The sequence below is a fragment of the Arachis hypogaea genome, chromosome 19, assembly GCF_003086295.3.
Source record: "Arachis hypogaea cultivar Tifrunner chromosome 19, arahy.Tifrunner.gnm2.J5K5, whole genome shotgun sequence".
NCBI lineage: Eukaryota > Viridiplantae > Streptophyta > Magnoliopsida > Fabales > Fabaceae > Arachis > Arachis hypogaea.
The window spans coordinates 2147509-2165844 of NC_092054.1; the positions used below are offsets into that span (position 1 = coordinate 2147509).

Genomic DNA, 18336 nt, shown 5'->3' on the forward strand with positions numbered 1-18336 from the left:
CCTCAACGAAATCTTTGAGCGACTCAGAAAACACAACATGAGGTTAAATCCGGAGAAGTGCGTCTTCGGTGTACAGGGAGGAAAATTCCTCGGATTCCTACTGACTAATAGGGGAATAGAAGCTAACCCTGACAAATGTCAAGCAGTAATCAACATGCAATTTCCTCAGACCCTGAAAGAAGTCCAACATCTCACAAGTCAGTTAGCAACTTTATCCCGCTTCTTGCCAGCAGCGGCAGCCAAGTCTTATCACTTTTTCAATACCCTAAGAAAAGGCTGATAAATTCATCTGGACGGAAGAGTGTGAAGAAGCATTCACAAAATTCAAAAATATCTTAGGATCACCACCCATATTACAGAAACCAGAACAAGGTAAGCCACTACACATATTCCTTTCAATTTCAATTAACACAGTCAGTTTCGTGCATGTAACAGACAATGGAAAGGAATAACACCCAGTATACTTTGTAAGTAAAGTATTACAAAATGCCGAAACACGGTATCCGATGATAGAAAAACTAGCGTTCGGACTGATAATCACAGCTCGGCGCCTGCGTTATTACTTTCAAGGACACTGAGTCATAGTTCGGACCAATCAACCACTTCGCCAAGTTTTATCAAAACTTGATCTAGCAGGAAGATTGACAAAATGGTCCATCGAACTCTCAAAATTTGACATTACCTACCAATCCAGAGGATCTCCCAAAGTTCAAGCCCTAGCCGATTTTATTTCCGAATTCACCTGCGAAGTACAGGAGGCCGAGCCATGGGAGCTGTACGTAGATGGAGCATCAAATGACAACGAATGTGGAGCAGGAATACTGTTAAAAGACAACGTAGGGGTACACGCAGAGCATTCAATCAAATTCCTTTTCCAAACAACAAATAACCAAGTCGAATATGAAGCACTACTAGCAGGACTAAGACTAGCAAAGGAAATAGAGGTGTCAAAGCTGCGAGTGTACTGCAATTCCTTACTCGTGGTACAACAAATAACCGGTAATTTTCAAACTTAAGATCCTCTCTTAGAAAAATACTTGAACCTTGCTAAAATCATGATACTGAGTTTCCAAACATTTGAAATAACACATATACCCCGAGAACAAAATTCCAGGGCAGATATCTTGTCAAAACTAGCCACATATAGAGATGCCCAACATTCAAAAAATCTAGTTCATCTCACACTAATGAAACCTAGTCTAGATATGCATTATGTTTTAAGTATGGCACAGGAAGGAGATTGGCGAACTCCCACAATCCATTATCTGAAGACAGGAACGATACCAGAAGGAGAACCGAAGTCTTTTAAAAGTAAAGCAAATAATTACACCCTAATCAATAACGACTTATACAGACGAGCCTTCTCCCGACCATTACTCCGATGCCTCGGAGAAGACGACGCTAAGGCGGCAGTCAACAAAGTCCATGAGGGAATCTGAGGACACCATATGGGAGGAAGAAGTTTGGCAACAAAAATACTGCGGGCAGGTTATTATTGACCAACTTTAAGATCGGATTGTGCAACAAAGGTGCAAAAATGCGATGCATGCCAAAAATGCTTGCCACTAATACATAGCCCGGCCGAAACATTGCACATGTCCGACGTCAGCTGCCCGTTCCACAAATGGGGGATAGATATCCTCGGACCATTCCCAATATCACCAGGACAGGTAAAATTCCTTTTGGTAGCCATTGATTACTTTACAAAATGGATAGAAGCACAACCATTGGCGAAGATAACCTCGGATAAGGTACAAAACTTTATTTGGAAGTTCATTATTTGTAGATATGGTTTACCTAGAGAAATTATCTCTGACAACGGTAGGCAATTCACTGATAAGAAAATTACTTCATTTTTAACCAATTTAAATGTTAAGCACCATTTTTCCTCTGTCGAACACCCACAAAGCAATGGGCTCGCAGAGGCGGCTAACAAGGTAATTTTGCAGGCCCTAAAGAAAAAACTAACCGAGGCTAAGGGTCAATGGACAGAATTTATACCCGAAGTACTGTGGAGCTATAACACAACTCCCCAGTCTACAACAAAGGAAAGTCCTTTCTGACTAGTATATGGATCTGATACATGATCCCCCTGGAGCTCGGCCAAGTTTCGACCAGAACCGAACACTTCGATGAGAATGTCAACGAACAAACCAGACGTGTCGAGCTCGACGTCATCCACGAAGGACACTACATCACATGACTAAGGCAAAAGTCAATGCAACTGGCTATGAAATGACAATGCGACAAGAAAGTTCGGCCGAGAACCCTTAAAGAAGGAGATCTAGTGCTCAGACAACTCGAAGATGTTTGGAAACCTCCAGGCCATGGGAAGTTGGCAACAACATGGGAAGGACCCTTCCGAGTCGCTAAAGTAATCGGAAAGGGGGCTTACTGTTTAGAAACATTAGATGGAACAACCTTACCAAACACATAGAACATTTCATCACTCAAATACTATTATAGCTAATCATGTTGTAAATAGTAGGATGGCCAGGTACTCTTTTTCCTAACCACGAGGTTTTATTCCTAAAGAGGGTTTTACTCGGGTAGGTTTCAATGAGGCCGACCATCCCACATACCTCAAACATGAGAAACTTTTTTCATATGAATAAAATACATTATACTACTCAATCATACTTCGAACCAACAAAATCAAAGTTGGAATCACAAAAAAACAAAACATTCACAAGTCATAGTCAATTCCGACACCATAATTCGGAAACTCAGTCAATACAACCGGAACAAAAATCGGCTTTACCATTTCAAAAAGTACAAAATCTGTCTACTTCCAAATAAAACATAAAAAATTCAAACAGGCGGAGGAACATTTTCATCATGATCCTCGCCCGCCTTATCTTGAACCAGCTTTCCATCAATCACAATCTTTGTCATGTCAAGCTGACGAACATCAAACTCAGGTGCAAACAGTGAAACTCGAGAAACAGCTCGGTCGAACCCAGAAGTTAACATTTCTATACCTTCATCCTCGAGCTCATGAATATGAGCAGTCATTTCACCTTTCGTCTTGTCATTATCTTTAATCTCACTTTGCAGCAGGTGAATCTAATCTTGAAGACGAGCAATTTCATCCTCTCCCTCCTTCACCTTCGCAGTAAGATCAATGATAATTTCATCTTTCTCCTTTACCGCGCGCTCTAAAGCAACAACCCTCTCAACAGCGACTTGTTGCTCGGCTCCGAGCAACTTTGTAGTCCGACCAACACATAGCAGACGAGAAGCAAAAACCTAAGGGAACAAAGTAAATACAATAAGTCGAAGAAAAAACCAGCAAGAAAGACAAAAAACAAAATGCTTACAAAACTGAACATATTTTCCCAAAGCTTCCACCCCAACTCGGTGATAAGCAGCATGTCTCCAGGGTATTGAGAGACCCTGTCCGAGAGCTCGGCCAGAGGGAACTGCTCACTCCAGAGGGAATACGAACTCGTCCCAGGTATAAACCCGTGAAGCCTACGTTGACGATCAAACACTGACTTTGAAGTTTCAGCAGCACCCTTACCTCCTTCAGACAACACTTCTAAGGAATTGTCAGACCCATCCCTCTTCCTTTTCGAGGAGATCGGCTGCGCAGTAGAAAAAGCCGTATCCCCCTCACCTATCTTGGGTAAACCAGAAGCACTAACACCTTTTCCCTTTTTCTTGTCAAGGAAAGTCTGCAGCCTAGAAGAGCTCAGATGTGGCACTCGCGCTTTTACAAACAACAAAACAAAGAACATAAAAAAACTAGAAAACAACAAGCAATAAAAGGTACACACTTATATTACCTATATAAGTCCTTAATCCTTCTTTATCATTTTCTCTTTCGAAATGCAATATCTCAGGAATCGACAAGCACTCGCCAGCAGCAAAGTTTTCAATTAAAAACTCCATAACCAAATCTTCCTCCTCACTCCTATAAGCCTCAAGTACTTGCATAGGCTCGAAACACCAATACAATGTATATTTCTCTATTAACTCGTCATCAAGATAGAAAGGATACTCGGTCTCTATGGACCGAACCTTTAGAAACAAGGGCTTAAATTTTTTGAAAGATAATTTATAAAGCAAGAAGATGGAACGACCAGAAAAACTGCTTAAAAACACCCATAAACCCTTTCGAACCCCTTTCGACTGAAACAGAGAAAAGAAAACGCCTAAAGAAGGTGGATACTCAAGAAAATCCATCAAGCACTTCCCAGGAATTTGGGTGTAACTAAGAAGGGGCACAGTTAAGTTGAGTTACTCAAAAGGTGAAAAAGGAAATTTAACATGCAACTCAGTAAAACAGGGGGTGTACATATTAAAGTACCCCCAGTCTCCTCTATGCTCGCAAACCCTCTCTTCGCTGGAACAGGGAAGGAGTTCAACACTTCAACAGCAATGCCAGAATAATCCTTAACCAGCTTCATACTAAGAAGCTCATGTAGTGACTCAAAACTAGAATACGAAGAGGAACGCGTCTTAACATCTTTGTGCACCCAGTGATAAAGATCATCCTTCTTAACCTCAACCACTTTCAGTTTTTCTTTTTCCTTTTCTTTTCCATTATCCCTTTCCTAACCATGACAGAAAAGCGAAGAAGAAGAAGACAAAGTAAGAAAAGTCTAACCTTTGGAAGTCATTCTGATCGTCAAAACCAGATAAAAGTAGAGAAAAAAAGAAACTTTTTTGAGCAATTCCCAAAGGAAGCAAGCAGTACTCAAAACGCTATTACAAGCCCACTAACTAAGTGGGAGAACCAAAAGGATTAACCGTTGAAATGCCCTAAGTAAAAAACGGTTTAAAACCCGGTCATTAAGGGATTTAATTACAGCACATTCCCCAAAGATAGGGAAAAACTTTTTTTTAATAATAAATGTTTTCCAAATTAACACTTTAAACGTAAACATTTTTTTTTAAATGCATCGTTGAGCTTGGGGGTTGCTAGGTTCAACAAAACCGAGATATAAGTTGTCTAAAGCTCAACTTGCTAAATAACCGAATATGCAAGTCAAGTTTGGGGACTATGTATCATACCCTATAAACTCGGAACTTATCGACTTATATCTCGGTCAAGTTGGGAAATTCAAACTTGCAGTCAAACAAAAGCTTATCATGTAAACGTTACTTCCTAAGAATCTCGGCTGAAGCCGAGATTCGCTCAAATCAACCTTTGAACAGTCCAAACCCTAAGTCTATAAAAACGGTACCAACATGAGTAAGTACGAACAAGCTATACAACAACCACTTAATTACATACGCAAACTTTAAAGAGATATTTTCAACTGATTTGGGCGTCGAAGTCCTTTTTGCAGGTACCGCGTTCGAGTTCGTGTTCAAGGCAGATACTCCAAATAACAGACGAGATCATTTCTTCAAGAACTGACATATAACACGGAAAAGAGTATCCTTACCATAACAACGTTTATGATTTCTTTAATTATTATTGATAACAACAATAGTGGCCTTAACCCCTAACCTACAAGAGTCAACCATAGAATTCGGAGGAAAACATATTAAATTTGATTGAAGCTTGGATGGATTGAACTTGCTATGGTGCTAGCGACAGCCGACAAGGTGCAAGTTGCCAGCTTAAAAAATGACATGAAAAAGACACATACATATATTTAAATCCTCAGAGGAATGAATATGAAATCCACCATGCCTTTAAAGAAGCCTCCCTTAATCTTCTCCCTCACTCGTTCCGTGTTTCTTTTCTTTTTAAAACAAGGATTCCCCACTTTTTCTCTCATTTTTTTTCCCGAAGAAAATAACAAATTGATCTTTGATTTTTTAGTATATGGACGTTTAAATTCTTAAAAATTTAAAAATACAGTTAAATTCATGATTTCTTTAAAATTTGGACATATTTATCAATGAGTCTAATTTGTTTCATTTTATAAACTTTTTCATGAGTCCCATTTTCTGTTAGGTCTGATAAATCCAAATGAACATGAAAAAATAATATATCCAAGTTTTGAAAAGATTAAGAAGTCAAGTCAAAAAATTAATGACCTATTTATCTTTTTCTCTTCTTTTTATTACCCATGGCTATAAGCCACTAATTCTTTTTATTATTTTGTTTCCTTTTGTTTTAAAGTGTGGGTCCCCAACTTACACCATAATGATTTCGGTTAATTAAGAAACAGAAAATGAAAGACTTTGAGCTTGACTTAACTAGAATGTAAAACAACCAAACACACTCAAGAGTCATTTGTTTTCTCACCTCAACCCACCTACTCGATAGTATGCATTCAAAAATGCATTCAAAAATGGTGGAAAGGGCGAAAATCGAATGCGATTATCTGTGTAAGACATTAGAAGAATCGGAGAAGCAATTAACTGGAGAAGGTAACAAAGTTTCAAGGCCTAAAATACAACGAATTCCAGCGTACATGGCTGAAAAGCTTGAGTTTCAAAGATACTACAGGCCGCAGATCATTTCACTTGGTTGTTTTCATAACAAAAGGCAAGGAGAGCTGTATAAGAAAGCATGGGCAGCAATGTATATTAGGCATACTAACCTAAAGGCTGAAGATTTATTTATGGAACTCTGGGGGAATAAACGGATGTGGCGGAATTTATTTGATAGCGATATGGTAGACACAGAACTTTTGATAGTGGATGGATGTTGTGTTCTAGAATTGCTGGAAAAATCAGACTTGTCAGTTGATCCAGAGCAAGAGCTCAAGATTAGCATGGACAAGCTTGTACGGGTGCACCAGGATCTGCTTATCTTGGACAATCAAATTCCTTTCCAATCCCTCAGGTTCTTCTGTGAGGACCAAGAAAGGCTCCAAAAATGCCTCTGCAACTTCCTCCAAGTTCATGGTATTGAGACATCACCCAAGCTTCCCAGAAAGAAAAGAGAGAATGAAGAAGTGAAGGTAGCAGTGGATGGAGATGATGAGGAGGACCCCGTCCATCTTCTTGATTATCTGCGGAAGGCCCTCTTAATGAGAGACCAACACACATTTTACAAAGCTATCAACCACAAGAAGATGAAGAGGGGATCCCTGCACCTCAGGAAGTACAGGATTGGGACCATCCAGGAACTCAAGGCAGCTGGGATTCGTGTGACAAAAGATTCCCACAACAACTCGATGTATCCGAGCTTCAAAGATGGGATGCTGCAGCTTCCAGAACTCATAGTGGATGGCTCAACACCTCATATATTCCTCAACCTAGTGGCCTATGAGATGTGTCCTGATTTTCGCAACAACTTCGACATCAGCTCATTTTTAGTCTTCATGAGCTCTCTCATTGATCAGCCGGAGGATGTGAAGGAACTCAGATTAGCTGGCATAATTATCAACGAACTTGCCAATGACAAGGAAGTGGCTGACCTGTTTAATAAGATGGACAGCATTCTTGTGCCTGAGACACCATTGTTCGCTCACATCAGAGACCAAATCCATTCACATTTTGAGTCCAAACGAGGCAGGATCAGAATGCTATCTTGGATGGGAGAGGCCTACAACACCTTTTTTCGCTCGCCATGGACCATCATTGCTTTGTTGGCTGCCACACTTGGCCTTGTTCTCACATTCATCCAGACATGGTTTGCTATACACCCTAAATCTTCATAAATCATAACATCATTTTTAAAGAAAAAGCTGTTATATTGTTTTCTTACTTATCACTTGTTCCTTTCTCTCCTTTAGTATCTTTTTTTATTTTTCGATGTTTTGCTTGATGATGAATAAAACACTACTCATATGAGTATGTCAGCTGTGTGTAATCTGTACTTGAATCATAAACTGTTATGCAGTAGTTGGAATTTGGTTCTCTCCTTTCAGCTTTTGATCAAGGACTTACTTGTAATTTAATTTAGTTAGAGATTTATTTGTCTGAAACTGCCATACTTGCTGTTAAAAGCTATAATATTCACAGAAATGAAGAATAGAAGATGGTGTTAAAATTAAACAAAGGAAGTAGTTGACAAAGAAAGTCTGTCTATATGAATGAGTTCTTAGAAAAAAAAAAAATAGTATTACTATTCAATTATAATTTAAGTGCTCATGTCATATTACTGGTTCTTTATGCTATACAAAAATTTAAAATGATATGCACAAAAGATTGAATATAAAATTCAAACAAGTAATCTCAAACAATGACATTGGTTAAAAAACACTTAATCAAAGACATGGAGGTTGACATAATCAAAGTTAATGTAATAATGTATTAAAAGAAGTTCACTAAAACATGTGACATGTGACATGCTCTAAAAACACATAATCAAAGACTTTGAGGGTGCTTGAATTAGAAAGCAAAACGGGTAAGTAAAACAAATCATTCACACTCCTTCTCCCCTGCATAATCAGACCAAGTAACCTACCTACTCTATATTGTGCATTCAACAATGGAGTTCGTGGAGGAAAAGGATTTTCAACAATGTTTATTCCATTAGTAGTCTTCAAATATAAATCATGGTGATACTAAACTAATTTTGATCAAAGCCAAATATGACAGAATTTATGTTCACCAGGCAGACATTGCCATCTAACTAAACTAGGCAAAATAAAATAAAACGGAGAAGGTGGCATTTGTAATTATAAGATAAAAAGGATTTGTGTATTTAAATTTCCACTTTTAACATATATCTCCCCTAATAAAAATTCACTGAAACGTAGCTTATACTTTTCTTTCAGAGTTCAGAACAATACTACATGTCTCTCTTAACACAAGAGAAGACATCACGTCTAATTCAAAACTTTAAGATAACAAATAATAAATGAGTTTTTCATCTTATAAACTCCTCACTCTTTTTTATTTTCTTCAATGTATGACTAATTTTATGCAATGCTCATACTTATAACATTAGCACAACTACTTTTCTTTCTTTCTTTCTTTTGTTCGAGATTTATCGTAACACGCCTTGATTGAACCTGCTAAGAGAAGCCAAGAAGTCATCTAAAGTGCAATGTATAATTAATTCTAGAAAGTAAAATCAGGTCTAATCACCCCAATACTTTTTCAAAAGAAACACTAAAAGAACAATAATTTAATTTTGATGCACTGGTCAGTGTAAAACTTTATACGTATATTCAATTACGTAATGCTATATCAGTAAAAATAATTATCTTTCACATTAACCGCATGAATAGTCATCCAAAAAAACAAATTGCACGTGTCAGTGCATCAAAATTAAACTTAAAGAACAAATGCATACTTCATGTGAATTGTCAAGAGAAGGTGCCTGCTGCCTGCACATCCTGTAGGTGGTCAGAGGAACAATGTGAGAAACTAGAAGAATCGTGGAAGCAAATAACTGAAAAAGCAAGCAATGCTTCAAGGCCTAAAATACAAGATTATGGTGCCTGAGACACTGTGGTTCGCTCTCCACCCTAAAGCTTCATATCATAACTTATTAAGGGAAAATATATCAATAAATAAAATAACCTTACTTATGCATCTGCTGGAATATAATTTTCCTGCTTATTTTAGGATGATAAACTTAGTTTTCTTGATGAATAGATTGCTGCATATAAAATCACATTAATACCAATCCACATTTGCAAATACAAAACTAAACACACTTTAAAAATTCCACTGTTAAGAGGGGGAGAAAAAAGAGTTATTGGAAATTCCAGTTACTTATATTTCACCTAATGAAAATTCACAGAATAGAGCATATACTTTTCTTTCAGAGATGGGAACAACGCTACATGTCTCTCTTGGCAAGCTTGCTGAGAGTAATTTTGAAGATCCTCAAACCAATTATTCATTCTATAAAAAACTACAAGAAATTGTCTTGTATGATATCTGTGTAAGTAGCTTTACACCATTGGCCCCTATAAAGAATATATTTTATTAAAAAATATGTGAATTATATTAGCAACTAAATTTTATGTTAATTGAATATTTTGCTTTTTACAACCATAAATTACAATGGAACTATTTGGTGAAATTATATTTGAAATATAAAACGAATTTAATGAAAAAATATAATAAAAAGTAAAAAACATATATCAGCATTTAAGAATATCGTTATAAATACTTTAAAAAACAATTACCAAAAATAAAAAATAAAAATATTGGATCATTAGCAGTGTTGTTAAAATCGGATGGGTTGGGTTTCAAACCCCTGTATTGTTATCACAATTCTAGTTAATATAATTACAAATTATTATATATATAGATATCTTTTATCAAATAATTTATTTTTATTTAATTTATTTTAATTTTAATTATAAACTCATTTATTTTTAAATTAATTATATTTTTATTTAACAATAATTATAAATTTATTTATTTTTTTATAATTATATAATATCTATAAATATTATTTTTTAATAAATACTTATAGTATATAATAGTATAATAGATATAAATTTATTAATAAATTATTAAAATTTGAAAATAATTATTATTTTAATATAAAAACAAAATAAAATATTTATGATAAAGTAAAATTAACAAAATAATTGTTATTTCTGTTTAATATTATTTTAGAATAACTGAATATTCTTAAAATTCTTAAAATGTTAATAAAAATATGTATTTTAAATTTTTTATTATTTTTTATTTTTTATTTACATAGGACCGGATTAACCGATTTAACCAGTGATCCATTGGTTGAACTAATAACCCAGTAACCCAATAACTTGGGCACCGGATTCGATGGTCCCAGAACGTTTGGACCATTAAATGGTCCCACAACAAAACATGTTGTTTAAGTTTTTTAATAACTGTTAAATAGTCCTTTTCTAATTTTAATTACAAATTAATTTCATATATTTTAGCTAATTATAAAAATTATTTTTTATTTTATAAATTATTATTTTATCAGTTATCTATTATGTTTATTAACGATAAAAACAAAAACAATAACGAATTAGATCTTCCATTGATTGTAATAACTTTTGGCAATCCCAATCGATGAAAAATTTATCATGTTTCTTAAAAAATCAATCGATTGGATTAACAAAACAATCGATTGAATTTTAAGTTCCCATAACTCAATCGATTGGATTGGTCTTCAGTTTATCACAAAATAATCGATTTTTCTTGAAATCTTGTGCAGGGGTAAACCTCGAACATTGCGCATAACTGCGATTGCAGCCTTAATCTGTATCAATGTATTATTAGTACACTCAGTCTATCGTAAAAATTGAATTGAGTCTTATATGACTCGAGACACAAAATCAATATCAGGAAAAAATGTGAAATCTTTATAGCTGTATCAGACCTCACTCGGCTGCATAATTGCATGTTGAAGGCCTCCTTGATCAAGAGGTAAAATATTGAATTCAGATTTCTTGGGGATTGCATTTCCATCGGTAAATGCCTATTTTGGACATAATCAGAAGATTTATAAGAAATCTTTGGTAAATTGATAATTTTCTTATTTTTAATTTTCTTAATTTTCTTATATATATGTATATTGAATTTTGAATTGCGCCGCGCTCAATTTTCATATCGTTTTTATAAATTTTGAATCGCGTCGTGATTAATGGTTTATAAATTGATTGAATTATGAGAAACTTGAAATTCAATCGATTGTTTTGTTAATTCAATGGATTGATTTTTTTTAAGAAACACGATTTCAAAATTCTCGACGGATGTAATGGATCATTGGAATTGTCAAAAAATTATTACGATGAATGAAAGATCTAATTCGTTATTGTTTTTGTTTTTGTTTTTTATTATTAATAAATATAATAGATGAATGATAAAATAATAATTTATAAAATAAAAAATAGTTTTTATGATTAAATAAAATATATGATGTTAATTTGTAATTAAAATTAGAAGCTGACTATTTAGTAGTTATTGAAAAACTTAAAAAACATGCTTTGTTATGAGACCAAACGTTCTGAGACCATCGAATCTTTTGCCAATAACTTGACCAGTTCGATCCTGGTTCGGTTATGACAGCTATGATCGTTAGAAGTTTAGAACAGAGTAGGAAAATAGAAAGGCTTCATAAACTTGTTTCCTTACTTGTAGAAGGTTTAGAACAGACTGGAATTGATTCTATTCACTTCTCATAAAGAATCATTTGTATTTGTCACCTGGGCTGTGCATAAAGAGAGAAAGTACCTGGTTTGTTTTCTCACCTCAACCAACAATGGAACATTCGGCCCTTACCCCGATGTTAGAAGAATCGGATACAGGGCTTATTACTCGTTCAAATTCTGAAATACAAGAAAGGTTTAAAATAGAAGAAAGGGATAATCTGTTTAAGACATTAGAAGAATCAGAGAAGCAGTTAAGTGGAGAAGGCAACAGAGTTTCAAGGCCTAAAATACAAAGAGAGTTCATGGGTGGAAAGGTTGAGTTTGAAAGATATTACTGGCCTCAGATCATTTCATTTCATCCGTCCGATCGTCAATCGAAAGGATGGCGGTATAAAGAAGCATGGGCAGCAATGTATCTTAAGGATACTAACCTAAAGGTTGAAGATTTATTTAGGGAACTCTGGGAGGAGAACACATGGTCACTGAAACCGATGTGGTTGAAATTATACGATAACCCTCGCGGGTTGTACGCATCTAGTTTGATAGTGGATGGATGTGTGTGCTAGAATTGCTGGAAAAATCAGACTTGTGGGTTGATCCAGAGCAAGAGCTAAAGATTAGCATGGACAAGCTTGTACGGGTGCACCAGGATCTGCTTATCATGAACAACCAGGTTCCTTTCCAATTACTCAGGCTCTTGTGTCAGGACCAAGAAAGGCTCCAAAAATGCCTCTGCAACTTCCTCCAAGTTCATGGTATTAAGGTTGAGACGGCACCCAAGCTTCCCCGAAAGAAAAGAGAGAATGAAGAAGTGAAGGTAGCAGTGGATGGAGATGATGATGAGGACCCCGTCCATCTTCTTGATTATCTGAGGAAGGCCCTCTTAATGAGAGGCCAACACACAATCTACGAAGCTATCAATTTGATACCGATGAAGAGGGGATCCCTGCACCTCAGGAAGTACAGGATTGGTACCATCCGGGAACTCAAGGCAGCTGGGATTCGTGTGACAAAAGATTCCCACAACTCGTTATACCCCAGCTTCAATGATGGGATGCTGCAGCTTCCAAAACTCATAGTGGATGGCTCAACACCTTATATATTCTTCAACCTAGTGGCCTTCGAGATGTCTCCTGATTTTCGCAACAACTTCGAGGTCAGCTCATTTTTAGTCTTCATGAGCTCTCTCATCGACCAACCGGAGGATGTCAAGGAGCTGAGAATGGCCGGCATAATTATCAACGAACTTGCCAATGACAAGGAAGTCGCCGACCTGTTTAATAAGATGGACACCATTCTTGTGCCTGAGACACTATTCTTCGCTCACATTAGCCTTCAAATCCATTCACATTTTGAGTCCAAACGAGGCAGGATCAGAATGTTGTCTTGGATGGGAGAGGCCTCTAACACGTTTTTTCGCTCGCCATGGACCATCATTGCTTTGTTGGCCGCCACACTTGGCCTTGTTCTCACATTCATCCAGACATGGTTTGCCATGCACCCTAAAGCTTCCTAAATAAAACAATGTTATGGAACATCTTTTATTTTTTATTTTTTCACTTTTGTGTGTTTAATTATGAATAAACCATCACTCACATTGCATGATGAGTATGTGGACAATAATTTGTATTTGAATATTATCCTGTTATCCATCTTAATCATTTGTTTGATTATCTAAAAAGATTTCAATTGTTTATTTGGATTAGCTAGCTTCATAAAACTTGAATGATTCCACTTATATTATATCTATATGCCAAGATATCAAGGATTAATTATGTTTTTATTTTTTAAATTAGCTTTCCAACTTAATTTTGATTATCATCATCTAACAGTGCTTACTTGTGACATAAATGTTATTCAATATTAATAAGCTATTAGTATATATATACTATTTTTTAATATCAATCATGGTGATATTGATACTAAACCAATTTTGATCAAAATCACATCGATACCAAATAATATATACGTAACCTTAAATGCTTCAGTTGAATTATTATTTCAAAATTTCAATGTACTCTTATTACTGACAGAATTTATGTTCACCAAGCAAACATTACTACCATCATCAATAATTGAGAAGAAAACGTAGAATTGGCGTTTGTAATTGTAAGAGTTGAGAACAACACTGCATGTTTCTCTTGACAAACTTAGTAAGAATAATTTTAAGGATTGACTTTTTTTTTTTAACAACATGAACAACGGGTCTTAAAATTGGCCCAATTCAAGTAAAATACAATACACTCCAAATTACTCATCTAAATCTTAATATTAGAATAACCATTCACATACCTAGTGAATTGAACATCCGAACACCTAGTAAATTGAACATCCGATATATTTATTGTTCACATTATTTAATATTTTCATTGTCTACCTGTACCTTTCCTAATTTTAAAGATCCTCAAACCAATTATTCATTCTACAAAAGCTATACACGTGCAACGAATAAAACAATATGCATGATTTCTTGTTTGATATCTATGCGTAAGGACAATGAAGAATTAATTCTAGAAAACAGAATTAACTCTAATCAACCCAAAAGACACACTCAAAGAATGATTCATGTTCTTTTCTTCTCCTTTTATAAGAGTATGTGGTACCCTCTTGGTTAGAACAAGAACTGAAGGGACTAGAAGAAGCCGAAAAGCAATTAACCAAACAAGTTAAGCAATCATCCAGGCCTAAAATACAAACAACTTTCTCCGCATCCAAATCTAAACATTAGCATGGACAATTTTTTAAGGCTGCACAAGGATTTGCTTATCATGGACAATCTAAAGATTGCTAGTTTATTTTATATTTTTGATGTGCATATAATATTATAGTTATTACTAGACGAATTTCAATCGAAATCAATCCTATAATTACAATCACATTAATACTAATCCAGATTTGCAAATACAAAATCAAACACACTTAAAAAGTTCCACTGTTAAGAGAGAGAGAAAAAAGAGTTATCGGAAATTCCAAGTTACTTATATTTCACCTAATGAAAATTTACAGAATAGAGCATATACTTTTCTTTCAGAGTTGAGAACAATGCTACATGTCTCTCTTGACAAGCTTGCTAAGAGTAATTTTGAAGATCCTCAAACTAATTATTCATTCTGTAAAAACTATAAGAAATTGTCTTGTATGAAAGCATTAGAAAACAGTGTCTGCATATGTTATCCTTTCTTTCAACAACAAACTAAGATAGCCATAATCTCAGTGCTTCGTTCCTGCTAGCGTCAAGGAGCTAGTTTTAACCAAGTGATTTCAGAGAAGCCAAGAAGAAGTCTCAAGTGCAATGTAGAATTAATTCTAGAGAACAGAATCAACACAATATTACGGACGATCTATTGCTTTTTCTAGTTTGCTATATGTTCTTGATGATGAATAAAACATTATTCGAGCATGTGGATTTGTCTATTGTTGTCTGTATTTGAGTCCCAAAGAGTAAAGATTGGGTTTAAATTTGGAGGGATACAATTTTAAGAAGAATGCTACTAAGTTAATGTTTTAACTAAAGAGAAAATCTAGGTAGACAGCACTTTCATTAAAATCTGGCCAACACTTAACTAGCAAAAGAAAAGTGAATAATCTCATACCATTGAATAAAATCTCACACTATTAAAAACACCAATAATGGCTAATTGATAGCTACAAATCACAAAATTTATTATCCCCTAACACTCTTTTTAACTAAATTTAACCAAACATCTATCTTGAAGCATCTTTACATACCACTTAATTCTCTGTATTTTGTAAAGAATAACTTTTTTGTGGTATCACCATTGGCCTGTGAAATATTATGCAAAGGTTTTTCAGTGCTTGCATTGATAGATAATAAGATTCAGAATTTCAGAGAATTTTGCATAGGAAGAGAGATAAAGGAGAGCAATGGTATGCCTCAATTATTCGCAGCTACAATCTAGAACAAATTGAGCACATAACCATGGTTAGTTTCTTTTGATAATTTTTAAAAATTTAAATTGAACGAGGAGCTGACCCACAATAACGAGATGGGGATTTTTAGTTTAAATTTTCTCTAAGAATTTAAGTAAATAAAAGTGAAAACGTTGCACGAATAAGTGCAATGCTCAACAGTCAAACATGTTTCATTTATGAACAATATTAGAGAGAAAGCAGCTCTAAGAGCAAAATATGCTTCTTGCTCAGTGCTAACAATTAAAAACTAAACGTAAAATAAAAGACAACAAAATGGAGTAATGAAACCGCGATAATTGAATTAACTGAAAACATCTTACAACATCAAATTATAACAACATATGGAATGCAATTCCTACCTTCCCCCTCAGAAACTAATAATGACAGAACCTTAGACCCAACCAAAAAATTCAGCTACTTTGCTAGCTTTATTATGACATATTCCTAATATTTGCATTGTGCAATTAGAAGACATCAGGAGGGAAATGCCCTGGAAAGGGGTTGCTCTGTTGAGCTTGCTTTAAATGCATTGCCAAAGCATAGTTGTTCACCTGCCAACAAAACCATGTAACTCAACATCAATACGCATTAAAGGACCTGCAATTTACTACTAATGTGTGTAGCTTTATAAGTATAGATAGTTATTTTAAAATGATGAAATAAGTTATGGGAGATTTAAGACAATGGTAAAACTGACAAGGTTATATTGGAATATACAAATGCATGTTATCAAGGAGAAATTTAAATCAAATAATGAGATTATTGCAAAATATTTTCCCAATAGAGAACTGTGAGCCTAGTGTGAAATAGAAATAAAATTGATACTGACCCCAAGAGTTCTGATCTGTTCTTGATATTGAGATACTAACTGCTTCAAATGCTGCAACTCTTGGTTCTTTTCATCATATTCAGAAAAACGCTCATGCTGGATTCTAAACGCATTTTTGAAAGAATTTCTTTCCTTAATCAGCACCTGAATTTGCTCCTTTAGCAACAAATTCTCCTGAAAAGAAACAGCTAATGATAAATTATACAGGTTAAACCTCCTAAATAGGATATAAAAAGTTACTGTTATTTTTAATTGATAAGCATAATCTCCAGCATGCAATGTGTGTTTATTCAAAGAAAATCATAAAACAAATGTCTAAGCATAGCAAGTTTCATCCTCTTCCATAGTGCTATGATCAAACATTAGTAACTGAATTAAGATGGGTATATACACATTACTGTAAAATCCCTGTAATATCCTTCTCTTTTTTTTTTCCAAACCAAAATTCTAACCCTAACTTTGACATAGCACACTCCCTCACACACTCACCAAAACCCTAGCCACCCTTACCCCTTCCAACAGCAGAACAAAAGAACAGAAAAGGAAAAGAGAAGAGGGGGAGAACCGGAGAGGGAAGAGAAGAGGAAGGAAGGGAGGTGGCGCCGGTGGGCGTCACTGCCACCGTCGCCGCCGTGGTGTCATCGCGAGGAAGGCCAGAACCGAGGGAGAGAGAGCCGCGCAAGGAGAAGGAGGCGTCACCGTCTCGTGTCGCCGTCGTCGCCGTCGAGGTCTTCATCGTTGCCGTCCATGGAGGTTTGCAAACAGAGGGAAGACGCGCCGTTCTACCCAGAGCCGCCACGGGAAGGGTCGTTGCCGTCAAGCCCAGCCACCATCGCGGCCGTTCGTGCCTCCGTTTCGCGCCGCCAGATCTGTCGCCGGGAGAGAAACAGAACGCGCGTGGAGAGAGAAGTGGTCGCAGGGACGTTCTGCCGCCGTTGGAACTCCGCTGCTGCTGCTGCTATGGCCGCCGCGCCTCTGCCGCCAAGAAACGCCATGGAGGGACGTCTGCTGCTGCGTTGTTCCTGCCGCCGTTTGGATGTACCTGAACCAAGTCGTAGTTGCCACTGGAGCTGAACTGTTTCTGTCATTATCCCAGTCCAGCCTTTTTTTTGATTCCGCTCTAGCTTTCATATCCTATTATGTCACTATTTAATCTGTCTTGTTCTTGTTTTAATTCAATTTTAGTTTTGCCTGTTTTAGATTTCCGGGATTATCGCCAACTCTATTTTGTCGCTACTCCGGTCTAAATTCTGCGCTCATTCGTTTTATTCTACTTCAATCCTCCTTATCTTAAATTCGACACTCTGGATTTGGTCTCTTCGGTCCGTTAGGACCATGCTATAAGCTTTACATTTATAACCGTTAAACTTTTGGTTTATGCTATTATGAGTTTTTAATTATATTTATAAAACTGTTATTGAAGAACTTTGATTTGATTAGAATAATTGATTTATTATAGCTGAATAATTATTTTTATGAAATTCATACTTTAGAGATTTACATGAGACTATATATGTGTTTGATAAAGCTTTATATGAATTTAGAATATTGATTTTATTCGAATATATACTTTTGAAATATTAAAGTATTTGTTGGCACTCACTTTAAAATTATGAAATATGTTTTTAT

The 18336-nt window shown here is 35.6% G+C and overlaps 3 protein-coding genes across 3 annotated transcripts; 2 read left to right on the forward strand and 1 right to left on the reverse strand.

The window, feature by feature from the left end:
• Positions 1–6254: 6254 nt before the first annotated feature.
• LOC112775923 (UPF0481 protein At3g47200) lies at positions 6255–7571 on the forward strand. The gene has a single exon (XM_025819833.1). It carries the CDS (start codon positions 6255–6257, stop codon positions 7569–7571), a length of 1317 nt encoding a protein of 438 aa, XP_025675618.1.
• Positions 7572–12567: 4996 nt separating this feature from the next.
• On the forward strand, positions 12568–13461 carry LOC112775927 (UPF0481 protein At3g47200-like). The gene has a single exon (XM_025819836.1). The coding sequence runs from the start codon at positions 12568–12570 to the stop codon at positions 13459–13461; it is 894 nt and encodes a 297-aa protein (XP_025675621.1).
• Positions 13462–16152: 2691 nt separating this feature from the next.
• Positions 16153–18012, reverse strand: LOC112776734 (uncharacterized). Its single transcript, XM_025820969.3, has 3 exons — positions 17273–18012; positions 16708–16881; positions 16153–16429 (listed from the first exon to the last, which is right to left on the reverse strand). The coding sequence occupies exons 1-3, from the start codon at positions 17441–17443 to the stop codon at positions 16343–16345; spliced, it is 432 nt and encodes a 143-aa protein (XP_025676754.1). The 5' UTR covers positions 17444–18012; the 3' UTR covers positions 16153–16342.
• Between the last annotated feature and the right edge of the window lie 324 nt (positions 18013–18336).